At 45.8% G+C, this 19,394-nt stretch overlaps 1 protein-coding gene across 8 annotated transcripts in view; it reads right to left on the reverse strand.

Annotated features, from left to right (window-relative positions):
* Nucleotides 1-1,379: 1,379 nt before the first annotated feature.
* The window catches only part of FMNL2 (formin like 2), a 144,823-nt gene continuing 126,808 nt past the window's right edge, over nucleotides 1,380-19,394 (reverse strand). The window contains exons 14-28 of one of the 8 annotated variants that reach the window (XM_030486175.1): nucleotides 18,898-19,213; nucleotides 18,241-18,444; nucleotides 16,997-17,017; nucleotides 14,553-14,677; nucleotides 13,711-13,913; nucleotides 12,368-12,602; nucleotides 11,688-11,756; nucleotides 11,437-11,517; nucleotides 10,965-11,094; nucleotides 10,627-10,790; nucleotides 10,245-10,346; nucleotides 9,660-9,758; nucleotides 8,067-8,190; nucleotides 4,885-4,978; nucleotides 1,380-3,511 (exon numbers count right to left, since the gene is read on the reverse strand). In XM_030486175.1, the coding sequence (XP_030342035.1) occupies nucleotide 3,511; nucleotides 4,885-4,978; nucleotides 8,067-8,190; nucleotides 9,660-9,758; nucleotides 10,245-10,346; nucleotides 10,627-10,790; nucleotides 10,965-11,094; nucleotides 11,437-11,517; nucleotides 11,688-11,756; nucleotides 12,368-12,602; nucleotides 13,711-13,913; nucleotides 14,553-14,677; nucleotides 16,997-17,017; nucleotides 18,241-18,444; nucleotides 18,898-19,213 (1,968 nt within the window). In that variant the 3' untranslated portion in view covers nucleotides 1,380-3,510. Of the gene's footprint in view, nucleotides 3,512-4,884; nucleotides 4,979-6,247; nucleotides 6,413-8,066; nucleotides 8,191-9,659; nucleotides 9,759-10,244; nucleotides 10,347-10,626; nucleotides 10,791-10,964; nucleotides 11,095-11,436; nucleotides 11,518-11,687; nucleotides 11,757-12,367; nucleotides 12,603-13,710; nucleotides 13,914-14,552; nucleotides 14,678-16,996; nucleotides 17,018-18,240; nucleotides 18,445-18,897; nucleotides 19,214-19,394 lie in introns of all 8 variants that reach the window. The other 7 variants (XM_030486176.1, XR_003991434.1, XM_030486178.1 and 4 more) reach the window with 7 other exon arrangements.

The following is a 19,394-nucleotide window of genomic DNA, read 5'->3' on the forward strand; positions in this document are numbered from 1 at the left end:
GCCTGATCTGTACAGCATGCTTTCCTGCTGGGCTGGTTCTGTGATTCAGACTTACTAAGAATACTATTGGATTGAAATTGCAATAATTTGCAATAGAAAATGCTGGTGATGGCTGATCCCTGTGGATTGGCAGAATAACTGATAACCAATACCTTTGGGCTTCTCAGGAGGTTCCATACAGAGCACGTGCCAATATCGGCATTATTTCCCCTGGAGTGCAGAACCTTGGGGGAAAAACACCTGAGTTTGACCAGACAGGACTTGAGTAACAACTCTTTGTATCACGTGGCATTTCCTGTCCATGTCTGGGAAGCTGCCACCTGAGGCAGTGTTGGTGGCAGCTTTCCCAGGTTCCCCCCTTCAAAGCAGGTGGCTCTCCTGTGCTGGGGAGGGTGGGTAGCACCTGATGCTCCCAGGTCTGCCACCACTTCATAAATGTGTATGTTGTGAACTGTGTAAAGCCCCTTTTCCTAGCTAGAGATTTAAAAATGGAAGCACACGGCTTGTGTAGCAGGCAGCAGTGCCTGGGTGGAGAACAGCCGCACAGGGGGGTAATGGAGTGACACAGCTGCCACAGCACTGGGCTGCGGGGAAAGACAGCAGAGTGCTGAAGCTGTCAGCTGTGACAGTTTGCAAATGTGTTAGAACTTCTGCACGATATTTTGTTACTGCCTTGCATTTGTGTAACTACCCTAAGGAAAAAGTGTTTCTAAGTAAATATTACTTTTAAAAGGTTTGCCTTTATTGTTCCATTAAAAATAAAACCCCACAACTTTAAATGTAAATTACTCTAATGGGGTTTTTCTGTATGTCTTAATTGGATTTTGCAAAAGAAGTGCATCTTAAGACTGCTTTCAAGTAATCCTCGCAAGGCCTAGTTTAGATTTTGTAAGGGAAATGAGTTCGGGCTTTTTTGCAGGTTGTTATCTTCAAATTTACAACTTTTGTTTGTCCTGGTGGGTTCTGTTTATTTATGGCAAACTACTTTTTACTTCTTGTCACTCGTTTTCACAAGGAGGATTCCAGCGCCTGGTGTCTCACAGCAGGCCTTGAACAGGGATCTGGAATTCATCCCCTCAGCCTCCTGTGAGCCCAGCTGTGCTGTTGCCAAGGGTGAACTGATGAAGGTGTGAATGACCTGGAGCATTATTTCCAGCGTTTATCACTGCTGGTGGAGGTCAGGAAGTGAACTTCGGGGTCCCACTGGGTGGGAGAGGTGCCCGGGGAGTGTCTTCCCTTCCTCCCCCACCTCCAACGGCCCCAAAAAATCATACTGCAGTGTCAGTACAGTCACTTCTGCCCCAGCAGTCACCTGGCACATGCCACCATTTGTGAAAAAAACTTGAAAGTGGCCCAAAAAACCCCTCTGGATTACCGTGTAGTAGTGTAAATAGTTTATTTGATCTTATGCCAGGAACCGACCAGGAAAGTAACATGAACTGCTTTTATAAAACACTTCTAATATTGCTAAGAAGCAGGTCTATTACTAGAAAAATATTAAAGAGAACATGCCAGCATTATATTCTAGTTGTATGATAATTTTTGCTTTCAATTAAAAAATGACCGTCGAGCTTAAGAATGTGAGAGCAAGTGCTTTGAACCCTTTGTCTAACGATTAAATTAACTGTCAAATTTTCTTATGCAGATTAAAATACTCTTCTGTCACTGCCCGTGAAGAAAGAGGCAGTTTGGCATGTTCTCTTTAGCATGTCAAGTACACGTTGCTGTAAATGCAAGAAGGTGGCAGTTTTTAAAGTAAACTTCCTGTAAATAGGTAAGCAGAGGTCAATGTGGTAACTTTGAGCCCCAAACTGTCCATTTAGTTAAATATAAAAACAAAAACTATAAGTTAAAATAACATTCAGATTGTATAGCACAGGCTGATGCATTTTTTTTTTTAAACAATATTTACAATATTACCCAGAGGCTAAAGTGGGAATAAAAGAGAAGTGTAAAAACCATAAAAAACTGCACCAATTCTGTAGCAAAATATCTGTACATTTAAAAACAGATTATCATATAACTACACATTATCCAAGAAAAAAAATGGGACCTTCACCAGTGGTTCACGTAAGCACAACATAAAAGAAAAAGAAATTCAGTGGTTAAATACTATACAGTAAATTTTACAATTAACATATTGATGCGATGAGACCAGGCAAGGTAAGCTGTAAGCAAAACGTATGTCGGGAAGTTCAGTTCAGTTCAGTCCAGTTCTTTACGTGTGAGACGATGGTGTGCCCTGCCGGCACGAGCTCGGCTTCGTCTTGCTGCTCGGGGATTCTGGTGCAGACCAGCAGTGCGGGGTGCATCGGGTGGCTACAGTCACTCTCACGTCCCTTTTATCTTTAAAAAGCAACGTAGAACCTAAAACCTACCAGGATTTTTAGGCTGGGCTTCCCTTCGCTGACCAACGGATCCTTAGTGGGGAATTTGAACCAGATTGTGCAGGGAACTTGGCATTGGAGCAGGGTGTTAATCCCACAGGGCAGGGCACAGGATGGTTCTCTGCGCCAGGAACTGAACTGCGACAGTCTTCAGAATCCCTAATACTGATTATTGAGATGTTAATACCTTAGTGCTAATTAATAAATACAGTTATTCCAAAGCTGACGCTAGCTAGAGAGCCTTCGCCACCCTCCTCACGCTGTGCACTCGCGTTTGCCCTCCAGCATCTCCAAGGCCTCAGCCCCGCACTGCACACCACAACCACTGCAGCTGCGAGATGAAGATTCGTGTCTGCTCGCTGCACACCTGGTGCTCACTGACGTACATGGTAGCACAGCCTAACTATGGTGGCACCAACTCTTGTGGTGGGAAAAGGTACAGGTCTCTTCCTGGAACTAATTCCATATTACATACAGAAAGCCCTTAAATGTCTTCCCTTTTTTTTTTGGGTTTTGTTTTTTTTTTTTTTAAAGGAAAAAGCCAGTAAGTGCAGCTGAAGCCAAGGTTAACCCCTCGGTGGACAGCACAGGAATGCATTCAAAAGCAGAGCACATCCAGGTATTCCCTGTTTACAACCAGTCAGGATGCAGGTCAGGTCCACAGGAGACCAGTCACTAAATTTTTATATAACCAAACCAAACACCCAGAACAACACGTATTTTACATTTTGGTTAAAAATACTGAATAATGTATTGGTGTAAAAAGATACCCAATCAAATCAAGTCCTATTGCTTTGATTAATTTGAGCAGGTACTTCAATTTTAGGCACTTGTTAGCTATGGTTGAGTGGAGAGCCCATCGCTGACGTTCCTATGCATTTTCTAGGTCTTTGAGCCCCTTAGAAAGTAAATTTTACCGTTCCCCAGGCTGTGAGTGAGTGGCAGAACATAGAGCTGACACGGATAAGGTATCATGCAAGCACCCCCTTTCCTTGACACCTGCAGGCCTCCAGCTCACATCGTTATTTCAGCACCGTTTGCAGAGCGCAAGTTCTGATCATCGAAGCGCCGCCTGACGCTTCTCCTCACCGCGTCGGCCCGTCGGTACGGCTGGTTTCTAAGATCTGCGGAGAGGAAAGTGGTGTTCGTGAACACGCACGGCTCGCCCCATGCACGCACACACACACACACGCAGTCTAGACAAGGAAAAGTCCTGCTGGAAGCCAATCAAAGCAGCTTGTGTAGGAACAGGAGAAGGGACTTCACCCCAACCAGAGCAGAAGTGAGCAAATACTGACGTGCCCTTTTACTACGCCCCCAAGCAGCAGGTAATACTGGTGAAATGTGCCAAAATGCTGGCAAACTAACTGGAGTTATACCGACAGGTTAGTCTGACCGTCTCCCCACCCAGGGGCCGCTACTGTTGTTAACGTCAGTCAGAAAGGCAACATCGATTGAAATTTGCCTGATGTATGCCTTGGTCCTTCACACAGCTTCTCAAACATCAGTGTGCGCTGAAGGGGATTTCTAAGGCAGGATGACGTGTGACACACTGGAGATGTGTGACCCATTATACAATGGTGCAAGTGTTTAGCATCACAGAGTAGATCTACAATCCCTATGTACCCATTTATCTAAGAGAGGGCAGCTGCAACTGGCTTGCAAAGCTCCAGCTGCTGTCCTGCCCCACTGGCACCATCTTGCCAGGCTGCAGCAGAACAGCCAACCCCCTCCCTCCTCCTCAACCCACCCTGCTGCTGCTGCTGTTGGGAGGTGGGAGCTCAGAGGGAAGAAGAGGTGACATGGAACATGCAATGGACTGAACAGTGGAGGAAGCTGGAGATGGACACATTGGTGAAAGCCCGTTACATGTGCTGTTACATGTCTGGCTATGCTATAATAAGCACATTTGGGACACCTGAAGACTAATTTAAGCTGGAAAAGAAATTTGTGTTGGACTGGGAAAAGCCCTTAAATGGTTTTGGGGGGGTTGTTTTGGTTTGGTTTTTCTTCTGCATTGGACTGGGCAAACCCTCCCTCCAATTTCCTGGATGACTTATGCCTTGACTTAAATACAGCTCCCAGACTTCTCAGCTCTTGGTGTACCCAGCAGACGGCGCCTTTGTTCGAGGCTGCCCTCTCCCATCTCCACGCTCCAAGCTGATGGCTGTCCACCACTCCTGCCCTGTTCAATGGCTGTAGCAGGGCCAGGACAGGGGCAGCAGAGTATTCAGGGCTAATGTGGGTCTGAAACAACCGGGGGACAAGACTGCCTACCTCAGGCTAAACTGGGAAGAGAAAGGGCCAAAATGGAAAGAGCGTGAAGACAGTCCCCAGCCAATGGCCTGTGGATCCCCTGCACCACAGAAGGTGAAAATAAATGGCCCTGGTCTCCACTGGCCTTTAGGCTCTCACCAGTATTACGCTTAGCCACATCTACCAACAGGCTGTCTGGCAGACAGAGAGAGGAGGAAGCTAAGTAAAAAGTGATGCTTGCCAGCTCTGTGTATCCTCCACCACCGGTGTGCTAGAAGAAATCCTTACCCTCGAGTGAACATTTGGAAATTTAGTGATATTATTCTTCTTTAGGGCTAAACAGAAAAAAAAAACAACAAAAAAACAAAACAAAACACAAAATGATGGTTAAGTAAAAAATGGGATGGAAAATGAAGAGCAAGTCAACTCAGCATTCAAAACTCCCAGGCACGTTAGCCAACAGAGCAGGAGGGGGGAGGCCAAGGCTACGAGAGGAGGTTAGACACAGAGGGGAAAGGACAGGAGGGCCACCCTCGCCTCTCGCTAACCAAATTCCAAGCTGCTTTGAAGATTGGCTCCAGGAAGATAATACAGCAATTAACTTGAAAGAGCAAATAACCGTTGAGCTGATTATAGTTTGCAATTTTATTAGAAGCATTCATAAGAATACATATCGCAGAAGTGAAACACTGTTGTCTTCTTAAGCCACGGAGTCCTTAATTCAAGACAACAGTGTTAACAGACATGCTGGGTTAAACACACCCTTCTTACACTTTACACCACACGATGTAAACTGCTCAGTTCCATGTCAAGTTTTTCATTGTCATCATTTCTGCAGTTCTGGCATGTACCAAAGTGTTTTCCCAGCTCTGCTCCTTCTCTCTCCCCTGTGGTTCACATACCGAGGCCAACCCCAGCACTGCCCAAAGTCCAAGTGAATTGGAACTGGTTAGCACTCAGTGCACGCTTCTGATTTTCTTTAGATCAAGTTGGCATGGAACTGAAAAGAGTTAATTATGGATGTGACCAAATGAGAGAAGATTTCATGCTGTTTGTTTTATCCTGTATCTCACATGCAGACAGACATGCTGGTTAAGAAGTCTAAAACGCAACACTCCTCGCAGAGGACGCAGGTTATTACAGACAACCCTTCCAAGCCAGAAAGCCAGCCCCAAGAAAGTCCCACTTAGTTCATGCTGCCCGTAATTTTGCTTTGGCATACAGCTGACGTATTGCATGCATTTTACACCGGCAGACTGGCAGACAGAGAAAGATGTGTAGGCCAGAAGAGATGACATAGAAAAGCCAAGTGAACTGTCACTTTTTGACTGCATTTGATCTCCTAAGTCTTGGGAACTGTAGGAAACCTGCACCACATCTGTTGTGACTTCCACCACTTGCTGTTCTATGGTATTTGTCATGAGGGCGAGAGATGCCTTTGAAACACAAGGATGGCCAAAAGCATCAAGCGCAAAGTTGATGGGATGGAATAAAAAGTTACTGAAACATAGACATGCAACAGAGGTGACATAAATACAACTTCAGGTGGACGCTGGACATTACTATACACTCAACATTCACATGATCCTGGCTGAGATCCGTACAAATGGAGAAGTGTCAAAAATCTACAGCAACCTTTCTTTTTTCTAAGAGCATCAGATGTGAAAAAGGAATAGTTTAGTAATGGAATTCCTCAGTGAGAACAGGTTCGCAGAAAAACCGAGAGCCCCGCTTGGCGGTTCGAGCGGTAAAGGGCACAGTCTTCAGCACTGCATGGGAATAACAGCCAAACAGACAAACAGAGCCGTGAGAAGCGGATCTATCGCATTAGTACAGTGTTAGTGCTCGGTTACGGACACCCGGGGACAGTTTTACATGTTCCAACCAGCTGTCTAATAGCACTGCACTTCAGCAGGCTTTCAACGAGGCAGTTGCAAGTCTTTGAGTAAGTATTTCTTATATTACATCATTTTCAATCAGTTTGAGAGACTGCTGCTAAATGTGCTCCAGAAAACAGTGTGGTGTTAGACAGAGCTGTGCTGTGCATCAGCAGAGCTTTCCTGTGCATCTGATGAGGCACTGTCCAGTTTAGAACAACACTTTTGATCATTTCCATACCACTAACAGAGATCTCATGGGCCGTATTCACCTGACCTCGGTCCTACCTGACTTTTTGTGCCTAACTTTTATTATTATTTTATTATTAGTCTGGGGGGCACTCCCCCCACTGGACTGCCTTTTGAATGCGCATGGTCTTGCGCCACACAACCTGTTTCTCCCACAGAGCAGGAGAACCACTTTACCAATTAACCAAGCTTCCAGGAGCCTGCAGGAGTTGTAGAAGCAGTAACAGATTAGATCTTACAGCAACTCTGCCCTTTAAATAAAGAATAGTATCTTAGGAAGCTATTAATCAAGGTTAAAAAGAGTTGTGAAAGCTTCAAGCATGTCAGCCCTGTCATCTAGTTGGGCAAAAATTCCCTGGCTTTCCCTAGTCAGTGGTAAAACAGTTCTCCTGTCCTCCTACAGGAAAAACTTTCGGGAGCAGGAGCCAAGAAAATCCTACCCAATGAGCTTTTTTTGAGCTTCTGTGGCAAAAAATGACTGTTAAGCTACTGAAGTGTTAAAATCATGTTCCTTCCACACCACAGGTGAAGAATATGCAGTAAAATCAGTAAAGTACTGCAATCAGAGCAGCTGTATAAACTAAAAATTATCTGATTCCTGAGCAGAATGCAGTTTAGAAGGTGGCTCTTTTTATCAGCAAATATTGGCACCACAGTCCTGACTGTGTTGGGCTACAACAGTGGGTTCCGCACCTCTACCTCCGGCCCTCGGTTGGCATCGGTGTGGACTTTGCCTACCAGTCTGAGAAGCAGTAAAACCAGAAGCAGTTTAGGGTCATAAATCATTCCGGTTTGACTAAATGATTTGCTGTAACTGTGCAATAATGTGGTGCAATTACTGTTAGTACATTTTAATGAAAATGTAGGCTCTTAATAATGTTAAACATCTGTCATTCATTCCATTTATGGGGAAAAAAGGTTTCTGGGAAAGATCTGCACAGCATGCATATCCCCACCGGAGCGTCTGCTGAGATGAGGCACTGAGCTGGCTACTCTAAAGATCACAGAACATGTACAACCCACATGCTGAAAGAGAAGAACTAAGAAATCAAGCGTGTGTCTGAGGTCTGTGCACACAGCACTGGCATCGGACACCTGAAGGCAGGTTACTGGGTTGGTTTGTTATATACCATTAGCAAAGGTTTCTATACTTGCTTCACATCATATAAACACTGTCCTAAGCTCGAGTAATGGTTTTTCAAGAAGTACAGGAAGCATTTACAACAGCTACTAGGCAGATACACATTTTTATCCTTTGTGAAAGGGCCCCTGAGATTACAGAACAAAACGTGGTTACCTGTTATAATATCTTCAATAGCACCGTCCTTCCCTTCGTATACATGTCTGTTATCCTTGACTTGCCGCCGCCTGAGCTCTGCAATCAGCTCTTGCTGCTGTCTCTTTGTTTTATGTGAAGGAGACTGAAAGAAAAGAAGAGAGGATTTGTAAGGACTGACCTCCAGCTATCCCGTTTCTCTTTTCCTGAATGTGAAACACCAGGTGATTGCACTGCAACTGGTGACTGACAACAGCAACTGCCAGTTTTCTGCCCAATTTTGCAAGACCAGGAAAACATGGCAGTCAGCTCACATCCCAGGAGGATGGACAGAGTCACAAGTTAACCTGGTTGCCAAGCTTCTTACATTTGTAGCCTACTTCCAGGCCTTCTCAGCACTTGGAACTGGAGCTTTGAGCTCTCACCCCTGAAAAGCATTAGGAGAATAAGGAGAACAAGCTTTCCTTCTGAGGGAAAAAGCTTGGCTGGAATTAAAGATCCCAACAACAGCTGCTGGAAGCAGCAGCAGCTGACAAAGTGGCTGGTTTAGAGCCATGGGAAACTCCAGCACATCTGAAATGTTACCTCAAAAAAAAAAAAAAAAGGTCAGGAAAATAGCTATAAAACAGTAACGTGGAGCTCAGTCCTGCCACCAAGCTCTGCCCGGTTAGGACTGGGGAGGATTGTTCCTTGCCCCAGTAAGCAATGGGAGGCTCTGCACACTGAACACCCGGAGGATTTTAACAGATAGAAAGCCAGAGAAGAATGAAGTTTAGCTAATGGCAGTGTGGACGAGATGACTTTCTGTCTATTCAGTTTTTCTTAATTTTGCAGACTTCAAAAGTAGCAGAACCATACACCATAACTCTTTTAGCTTATTTCAGTTCTCTCCATGTAAGAAGAAAACATCCAGAGTCCCTATTTCTAGGGAACTGAAAGTTGGGCAACTAAATTTCTTATGCAAAGCTGAGGTTTTGTTGTGGTTTGAGCCCAGCCGGTAACTCAGAACCACACAGCCGCTCGCTCACTCCCCCCTCCCCCCCTTCTTCCTCCCCCCGCTCCCGGAGGGATGGGGAGGAGAATGGGAAGAATGTAACTCCCACGGGTTGAGATAAGAGCAGTCCCGCAACTAAGGTATAACACAAAACCACTACTGCTACCACCAATGATAATAACGATTAGTGAAATAACAAGGGGAGAGGATACAATTGCTCACCACCCGCCGACCGATACCCAGCCCGACCCGAGCAGTGATCTGGGCCTTCCAGGTAAGTCCCCCCGGTTTATATACTGGGCATGACGTGCTGTGGTATGGAATACCCCTTTGGCTAGTTTGGGTCAGGTGTCCTGTCTCTGCTTCCTCCCGGCTTCCCCTCCTCCCTGGCAAAGCATGAGACTGAGAAAGTCCTTGGTTGGAATAAACATTACTTAGCAACAACTAAAAACATCGGTGTTATCAGCGTTGTTCCCAGGCTGAAAGTTAAAAAACACAGCACTGCACCAGCTACTAAGCAGGAGAAAAATGACTGCTATAGCTGAACCCAGGACAGGTTTCTTAACTTTCTGGAAAAACACGAGATGGCTCCTGCTAGTTAAGATGTACCTGTTTCTTACCTTTTGGTCCTGTTGCTCCATCAATGCTTCCTGCTCCATAAGTTTTTCCATTAAGGCCTGTTCCTGCTTTTTTCTCAACTCATTCTCTTCTTCTGCTTGCTATTTATTACAAAAAAACAGAGGTTATAGCTTTCAATTGCTATAGGGAACCTAAAAATTACAAATGAGTAACATTATCACTTGCTACCATGGGGCTTTCCAAGGAAGAAAGATCAGGTGCAGCAATTTAGCTGCCTCTCAACACAGTCTGAAAACACTAGGCTGGGAGAGACCTTCCTAGGTTGCACAAACCATCCTCCCCCAGTCTCAAAAGGCACATATTCAGTGTTAAAGGTGTAAGCTGCAGCCACTCAGACATTCTGAGGATTCCTCCAGTATCTATGACAGCCATGTTGTCTTTCAGCCCTGAAAATAATCCCAAAACAACTATTTCTGCTGCCTCAGGCTGTTGTTGCCGTGCTGTCAGGGATAACTTACATTGCATCAAAGCTAGAGGGAGCCATAAGCTGTTTTGTTGGGAGCCCGGAGCAGTGCAGGTACCAAATTGGGTTTGGAAGGACAGAAGAGGAGGATGCTCCTGTTTACCTTGTAGGCCTTCACAAACCGGACAAACACTGGGAAAAAGACCGAGGGGGGTGTCGTCTTGGGATTCTCCCCGAAGTACTTCACAGCATCATCAAAGGCATCCTACAAAAAGCACAGATCTACTGCACAGCATGTATTTCCAGATAAACTCACAATCCACTACTGCAGTATTCAGCATAAGGGATCTAGATTTCATCTGCATATGAAACCCCGGCTCAGACCAGCACATCTACATCTAGCACTTGAACACAAACCATTCTACGATTCTAACATTGCTGCACCTTCTCATCCCTGCTGTATATATAAAGCACATCCCTTGCAGTGACATGCTGCTACTGTGTCACTCACACCCTCTCTTCAACCCCTGAGAATAAAGAAATACCTGGGCTATTTTGGCATCATCCTGCAGTTTCTTTAGCTTCCCTTCATTGTTCTGAATGAACTCCTTCAGCATCGTGTTGTGGTCATGCATGGTGTACTCGCGCTTTGTCAGATCCAGGCCTCTCTGCAGCTCCTTCACATCCAAGAGGACATTTTCAAGAGACACTGGGAAATGAAACAAAAATGCTGCATCACTCCTGCTGTGCAAGTGCCTGAAGCTACAGCTTGAACAATTCCCCACCAAGAAGAGCCCCCACAGCCCACGCATGGTGTGCTGTGAAGTCCCTTGCATGGCATGCATGCCACGACCGCTCACCAGGGACAGGAGGGTCACAGTACCTGCAGCAGCCTTCTCCACGTAATGAAGTTCATTGTAAAAAAGGGATACGTGCTGGTACTTCTCCTTGACCACATTAGAAATATAGTGCAGCAGAGTCTGCTTTCGGTCTGTTGACTTTGTTTCTAGGAGCTGGGGAGAAAAGGCAAAGAGATTGCTGGGTGGAGGTACAGAAGGCTCCAAGCAAAGTGACTCAGCCAGAGCTTCTCCATATGATAGGCATGGCTGTAAAAGTTCATTTAGCTGTTTAGGAGGTGGTTTTCAAGCTGTGGTCTGCAGAGCCTTTGAAGACATGTGCTGCCTTCTAAGCAGCCCCTCAAAACAACAATAAGCAAAGCAAACTTAACACCCCCGGCAGGGAGTGCCTTGCCTGCTGCCACGCTCTGCCTTCACCACGTCCCCACAGAAGCCACTCACCATGTACATGAAACATGTTCCCACCTGGTGCCCAAAAGGCTCCTCTGGTTTACTTACCAGGTCTAAACTCTGTAGCTTAAATCCATACACAGCTCCCCGTTTACTGCTGTTCATGTAGTTTCCAAGAGCCAAGATTATCTGCCAAGATGAAACAGAACAGAGGATGAATTTTCAGGACAAATGCATGGTACTTCAGAAACCTCTGGAAAGAGAGCTCGTATGTCAGCATCCATGTACTGTTTTGGTACATGTAAGGGGACACACCAGTGAGTGATGGAGCCATTGAACGTATGTAAAATCACACCTACCTCCAGTATTTTCTTAAGCTTTTGGGATGACTTTATGGAGACAGATGCAGCTATTATTGCATGAAGTTGCTGCAGGTAAAGACAGGAAGTGCTTTGGTTAATGCACATCCAACCCAAGAGTAAAATTAAAATCTAAAAAACCCTGAAAAAACCCTCTTGTTTTTCATGCATCTTGTGGGCCCTAGCACGATTGTTATCCTGCCCTGACACATCAGGATTTCCAACAATTCATTTGCACCACAGATTTACTACACTCAGATGTGGTTGGGTAAAACCATATTTACATTTCAATCTTTACGAGTGTGAAAAATGCATCAGGCTGAGCGGTACACACTTCAAAGAGCCCACGGACCAGCACTGATGATAACTTTCCCTAACAGACCAGGCTGTCAGCTGCCATACAAACAGCCCCTGGGATACCAGAGTCACTGCTTTATGAAAATATAGCTAGAAAACCACTTTTTCATTCGTGTGTTTCTCATTCTGTTCCTGTCAGAACTCGCAATTGCCCCACAACAATCTCCCTGTCTTAGAAAAATCAAAATCTCGATAATCTTCACTGACCACCCCACACCCTGTAACGCTCCCCACAAGCTGACCCGTGCCACGCAGCATAGCTTTTAGGCGGAGGCTGAACCCCACACATCACCCCAGTGTCCCCAAGGTTGCCCCTCACTCACCGGGGTCAGCATCTGGATGCTTTCTGTGAAGTTGCCTATAAACGCCATGATGGTCATCTTCTGCATCAGCCTCTCAATCTTGCTGAACTGCATCATGAACCGGTCTTCGTCGGACAGGTTCTCGATGGGCTTCCTTTCCCGCTCGTAGAGCCGCAGCACTTTCACTTCGTTCTCGGTGGGCAGGAACCGCATGAGGCATTCAACAAAATCCACTGGCAATGTTTTCAGGTCAAACCTGTGTGACAACAAACCAGAAAAAGTGGTGTTAGGACAAAGCTCTACACAAAATGATGGAAAAGTAAAAGAAGACAGAAAGCTGCTAAAGGCAGCTCTGCCTCCTACACTGCTCAGCTACACATTAGCCTGAGTCAGTAAAGCAATGAGAAACTATGAAGAAGCTGTGAACTGACTCCTGCTCTTGTTGCCCTGGCTGGGTTTGGGGGCATGGTCCTGCATGTAAAGCTCTCTGCACATGAAGATGTGAACAAGGTCACTGTGCTGATGTGAATGGTGCTGCTGGACACCCTGTTTCTGATTCCAAAGAATTTTCATCAGAGAAGAAAGGGAGGAGCAAACAGCAGTTTTATTTAATTGGGCCAGAGCCCCATAAACCCCAACTGCTGAACCTGCATCAATCCGCAGCAGGTTTGGGTCACCCTCCTCACCAGCCCAAAGGTAACAATTGTGCATCCAAACTTTGAAGATATTCCTTACTGCAGAAATGGCAGATGTTTGTCATGGCCACGAGTACTAAATGCTTCTGGATGGATTCAGGATCAGCCCCAAGGAGCAGGTACACCTGTGCTCCATCCCCAGGACCTGCTGGAGTCAGCAGGCAACAGTCCATACCAGCATGGGATGGGACACACCTGCATCGCATTGGGGTTTGGCACTGCCTGGGGCCATTACATAAACCTAATTCTATGCAAAACCTTCCAGTGCACTTGGACTAAACTCGTGCTTCATGGAGCAAAACTAAAATAATTGCCTCTTTCTGATACTCTGGCTTTTGAGTGTTCACTGTAACAGAAAGTACTGTGCAAACAGAACGAGAGATGCAGTAGGCAATGGCATACTCTGGATATATATGAATCAGCTTCTTTAATAAAAGAAGTGTTAATTTGATAAGCCTCAATAGTGATACAGTGACATAAAGCTGCAAGTTTTTAATTTTTGTTCAAGGGAATCTGATTTCTGGGAATTCAGAATGGTTCCATCCTTACTCATGGATTTTCTCCAGATGCAAAAACATTTACATCAACTGCCAGTTCAAAACCATTCCACTTACCAAAATCACAGTAAATCTTGAATATGATTTCTTTGCTGACAAGTATTTTACTTACACGTGAATAGCTTTGCATATTTCATCTGCTGTCTTTCCAGCTTTTCTTAAAGTAATAGCAAGATTTTTCGCCCTGTTGGCATCCAGTAATGTGACTTTGTTTGACCCTTTCTGAGTTATCTTTTGCTTGCTTGAAGTAAGATCAATGGCTGGACCTTGGGCTTTTGTTTTAAATATTTCTTCAAATTCATCCACATTTAAATCCTAAAAAGGAAAGAAAACGATTTATCCCTCCTGCAGTGAACACTAAAACCCATGCTGCCTAATATCGTGCCAGAACTACAATAAAAACCTTGCGGTGGCTGAGACTATAACAGAGTACTTCAATCAGGGGCTGCAGATGTAACCACCATGCGTTCCTGAGTTAGTGATCAGGAAATCTGGCCTCCACCCCCAACAGCCCTATACACATTCAAAAGTTCAGGAAAACACTCATGTTAGCACTCGTGCTTTATCCAGCCACGTGGGTCTTCAGGGCACAGGGAGCATGCAAGACCTGCGTGCTCAGCTCTGCTCTGTGCTGCTTTAGGCTTCATTCCCTGGCACGCAGCCACCACCCAAGCCTAACTCCTACAGACTGATCAGCAATTTTAGGCTGGGAAAAAATAAATCATTCTCATCTTGGATCATCTGTTTTAAAGAAATGCACACAACAGGTATGCACCCTTTACCATCAATACTATCAGCTACCATCCCTAAATCTCAACCAAGGCACTCACGCTGACCTACTAGGCACCAGGGGCCACTGGATGAGCCATTTGCCAACACAATTGCTGCGATGACCAATATTCACTTGTGTTATGGACAGAAGTGGGAGCAGAAGGCAGCAAGCAGCACTCATACCTCCAGGATCCTTTCGTCATCTATTTCATTGAAGACCGTCCCATTGATCTGGTTGGGTTTGAGGGCGACCCAGTTGAACACCGGCATGCGGAATTTGGTCTTGATCGGCTTCTTGATTTTCACAGCTAAAGATACCAGAGGAGAGGAAATGACAAATTCCCCCAGCAAAAACACGCCACATGCCTAGACTGCAGCTTTTGAGTTGGCATTTCAGCACTGGAGAAAGAACTGGCCAGAGCTAAATTATCACACTGGAAAACCTGGAAAGATCTTGCTGCCTGGACAGGTAAACAGTGCCAAAAGGCTTTCATCCAGCCCCTCATCTCTTTCAGGCCCAGCCTCTGCAGAACGGGACTAAACGCCAGAGACAACTTCACTAAAGGAAATGTGTTATTAGTTTATTACCGCATGATGCTGAATTGATTTAAAAGCCTGGGCTATTTTTAAACACTACAGAAAATGGAGAGAGCGGTCCAGTTTAACCCTGTCCTGCTTGTTGCAGAGCCCACCGCCATGTGAACTGATGCACAGCCATGCACAGCTGATCTGTGACATCCGTCACAAAACTCAATGCAGAATAGGTGCCAAGAAGGAAAAAAAGCCCCTTTCCCAAGGTTTTGGCACAGGGAGCGGCCCCTCCCACTGCCTGCTGATTCTCACCAGGTTTGTCTTTTAAAGCAAAAAGAGGTAGGCTGCAGCACACATGAGCTTTAACACGGCTGAAATAACTGGTTTAATAATCTTCCTGCGCTGTGCACAACCAGTAAACTCTTTAGTAACTTACACAGAGAAGCTACGAAAATGAAGACTGACTACTCATTAATCTGTGCAAGAGTACAGAAAAGCGATGTTGGAGCAAGGAAAACAACACTTTTCTATTTCTACTGCAAACAGGTCTGGAAGGCACATGAATAATTTCTGTAACTGAGTTCTCACTTCTTTGTATCTTGATGTAAACATGGAGTTGCTAGTTGCTACAAAACCAGGTTGTTCATTAAAGTCATCAATCAACATTTTGCTCCTGAATTACTTAGAAAATAAACTGTTTCTTTCCAAGCTGCAAACATAAAACAGAAATCCTGGTCCTTCCTCTCCAGTGCTGGAAAAAAAGAGCCATTTGGCCACTTGGTTGGTGGCAGAGGAAAGGCAGGGGTACTCCCACTGGGGATGCCCAGCCCTGCAGCATGCCCGAGCAGGTTCACCGCTACCCCCAGCTGAGGATGGATCACGTTCGGTTTAGTGCAGTCCAGTGTTTGCTCCTGACTCCTGCGTACCCTGCACTTGTAGCAGGAGCGATCCTGACAAGTATTCCATGCTCTGTAGGGTCGCTAGACTTTTATCCCTCCATTTCAGAAGATGCCAGGTTCCCAGGTTGCAAAGCACTTGAGCAAGTAATTATTTTACTTTACCATAATGATTCTGTATGTTTTCGCCAGGACAGAGACAACCTAACTCAGGGCACAGTCCCATTGTGCAATGGAGTTCGGTGAATGCTGAAAACATTTCTCTCACTTTGTCATCCCACTTTAAAAACAAGAATCAAGTTGTGTGTCCATGACCCTTTCATGCTCGTGCTCATTTTGCAGGGACATCAAAAAGAATAAATTACTGGCAAGAGTATTTGCTTGAAAAAGAACCATAAGTGAACAACAGGGAATATACACAATATTCAGCTGTGTATTCTGGGAATTATACATATCCAACTAGAAGACATGAACACACGTGATTGACTTCTGCTCATCTAAACAGAATTTTAATTTTTATTTAATTAATGTGGTTACTTCAAAATAATCCCTAAAATAAAAATAAATTGCTTTTTCCATCTGAAACACCCATTAAAAAAACCAAACCAAACAACATTTCCACTTGTGCATACATTAGAATAGATTATTAACTGCTCCTGGGTTATTTCAGGACAGGAAAGGAAGCTAACTGCCTCATGGGCCAGTTCCTGACACAGCTAATCAAAACCTCTTAAAATTTCCCTTCCTCCTCCATTCCAGAGACCTGGCAAGATGATGTTCCCAGGAATCATGCCGCTGCCAGCAGCGCAGTGGGGATGTGGTCACGCTGGGGACCAGGCCCCGCAGAGGGTACTCGCCACTGGCAAGAACTACTGCAGCTTCACACTTGGCCTCTTTGGGAAAAGCCCATCCCTGGTGTGACCAGTGCAGAGAGTGCAGCTTGAGGATGGCTCAAAAGAAACCACATATCTTAATTACTTGCTGAAGTGCTTTGCTGAATCAGAGTCTCCTGGGTGCCAAATCCTGATGGTTGGCAGCATCCCCAAAGCTAACACATGCTCCGGCTCTGGCCAGCAAACCCCTGCACCAGCCTTCCCCCTGCCTCCCCATCACAGGACACAAGTCCACACAGACACACACAGGCACAGCACAGAGGGGAACGCGGAGAAGTAGGTAAATACTTAGCAGAAAGCAACCTACAGAAGAGCTTGATTGGCCCATCTTAACAGGAAGCAGAAAGAACAGAGAAAAAAATGTTAGCAATGGTCAGAAAAGCAAATTTGTTCTTTCACTGACTCCCTCTGACCCAGACAAAGTTCCTGCCCTGGTTTCTGCCAACGCTCCTTTCTGTGCAGCCACTGGACCAAGACAAGGCACTTTCCATCTCTTTCCCTCTCCTAACCCACTGAAGAACAAAATACCCATCCCACTCGGCTTTGGGCATCTCACTCAAGCACCTAAGTGAGAAGCTCTTGCTTCAGGGCTTGCCACTTGCCACTCATGCAGCTCACAGGAGCCATGTGCAGAAGCAGGGCTTGCCCCACTGCTCCCATCCCCAACTAATGCCACAAGGATGTGGGGCTAAAGTTTGGTGTCTGGGCACCTGGTGGCACAAATCCTGCTGTTTGCAGCAGCTCCTGTGCCCCTGGCAGCCCTCCAAGCCCCACCACGGCCACATCCAAGCACCCCTGCCACTGTGCACCGCATGCCAAATGACCACTGCCTGCTCTGCCAAACCCACCAGGGAGGATCAGCCTGTAAACTCAGCTGTGTTGCGCCTTCTGTGCTTTTTATTTGTTGTAATATGCTCTGGGAGCCTTGAGTTCCATGACGCTTTTTGCTTTCAGAGGAAACTTGAAAGGCTGGAATACTTAATCAGTTTAAAAATTAAAAAAACCCCGATTAATCAGAGCTCCTCAGTCTCTCTTTCTGGGCTCATAAGTGCTCTTGAGACTTCCTGGGGAGGGGGAGTGGTGTGATGCCAGTTAGCATTCACTTGCTGCCCGAGATGCTTGGCATACGTCAGAGTGCGTAAAAACATGACTGAAGATGGTCAAGTAAATTCTTTCTTCCTTCCAAAAAATTACCATTTGTTTGCACAGATATTTCTTCACAAAATTCTCAGAAGAAATCAAAACCATGAAGCTTTGTGTTTCTTTCAAAACCACATTTTGTTTGCTTAAAGCCAAAAATGATCATGTTTGAAAAATATTTTTGGCAATAGCTTTAGTTTCACTGAAGAAGGCATCTCTTCCAGACCAAACCAAAACTGTTTGCTTGATAAATGCTCTTTCCTTTTATAAATCCTTCCGGCTCTAATACCAGTAAGAGATAACAGGTGACTAAGTCCCACCCTGTCCGCTCTAGCTGATGTGCCCTGACCTTGCCTTTGCATACTTTGCCAGTGACCCGCAGCACGCCAGAGAGATGGACAGGTGTTTTACCTGCAAGCCCTGAGTTGAACACCACGGTGGGAGAGGCTGTGCCGGGCAGAGGGGGTGCTGACGGCGGGGGTGGTGGAGGCAGCGGAGCTGCAGGAGCTGTCTCCAAAGCTGGACCTGGGAGAGGAGGCGGTGGTGGCGGCGGTGGAGGCGGCGGTGGAGGCGGTGGTGGAGGTGACATCGGCACTGACACAGGACCGTTTTGCACTACGAGATTAAGGAAAAATTAGGTATTTCCATGAACACAGACTGAAATAGTACAAGCACACTCAGAAAAAGTCACAACATCCACCTTATCCCCCACTATACATCTCCTCTTCACCACCAGACTGGCCCAAGCATTAGTGCACCCTTCCCCAAAGTACTACAGTGCATTAACGTGGGAGGAAACTACCCTAATGAAAGAAACCAGTATTTTTTAATGTTGACTGAAGGGCTCAGAAATGGATCAGACAAAAATGGGAGCCACCCAGAGAGTGAGAGTGCAAACAGAGCTGGGGACCTCAGCATCCTCAGCTGCTGCAAGGTGCCACGACCTGCAGGGTCATTACAACTGAAGGTGGTTTTATCAGCGTAAGGCTGCTGTGACTGTCCCCAGCACAACAAACTCCAGCTTCAGCTCCCAACCAGCCCACGTGTCAGGGACAAAATGTTTCTTACCTGCCTCAGATGCCGCTGCTAAGGCGGGTAATGGTGGTGGAGGTGGTGGCAATGGTACTGAAGATGCAGCTCCAGCAACTGGTGCAACACATGTTCCAGACCCAGCCTCTGACCCTGCCGGCACCATACCAGAGGCCAGAGCCACAGGAAGGATAGAGATGTCACCATCACCTTTCTTCTGGATCTTAATGGTTCCCTGCTTCTCCAGTTCATGGATCTTTTTCTCCAGTGTTGACTGTCGCTGGATGGCTTCTTCTTTTTCTTTCACCATTTTTCTCAAGGTGTGAACCTGGGTATTTGCATCTTTGTAGATTTCCTGATAATGCCACAGAAACAAGGAATTTGCACTTGTATTCACAGAACAGAATACCAATGCCAGAAACAGAAGAATAGCCTGCCACTGGATGGTCACTGCGCCAGGCTCTATCTAACAATGAGCTCTGATGCAAAGCATGTCTTCACTGGTGAGGAAGAATTCATTTTGTGTTTTTCCCAAG

This window comes from Strigops habroptila, chromosome 5 (genome assembly GCF_004027225.2).
Source record: "Strigops habroptila isolate Jane chromosome 5, bStrHab1.2.pri, whole genome shotgun sequence".
Classification (NCBI taxonomy): domain Eukaryota; kingdom Metazoa; phylum Chordata; class Aves; order Psittaciformes; family Psittacidae; genus Strigops; species Strigops habroptila.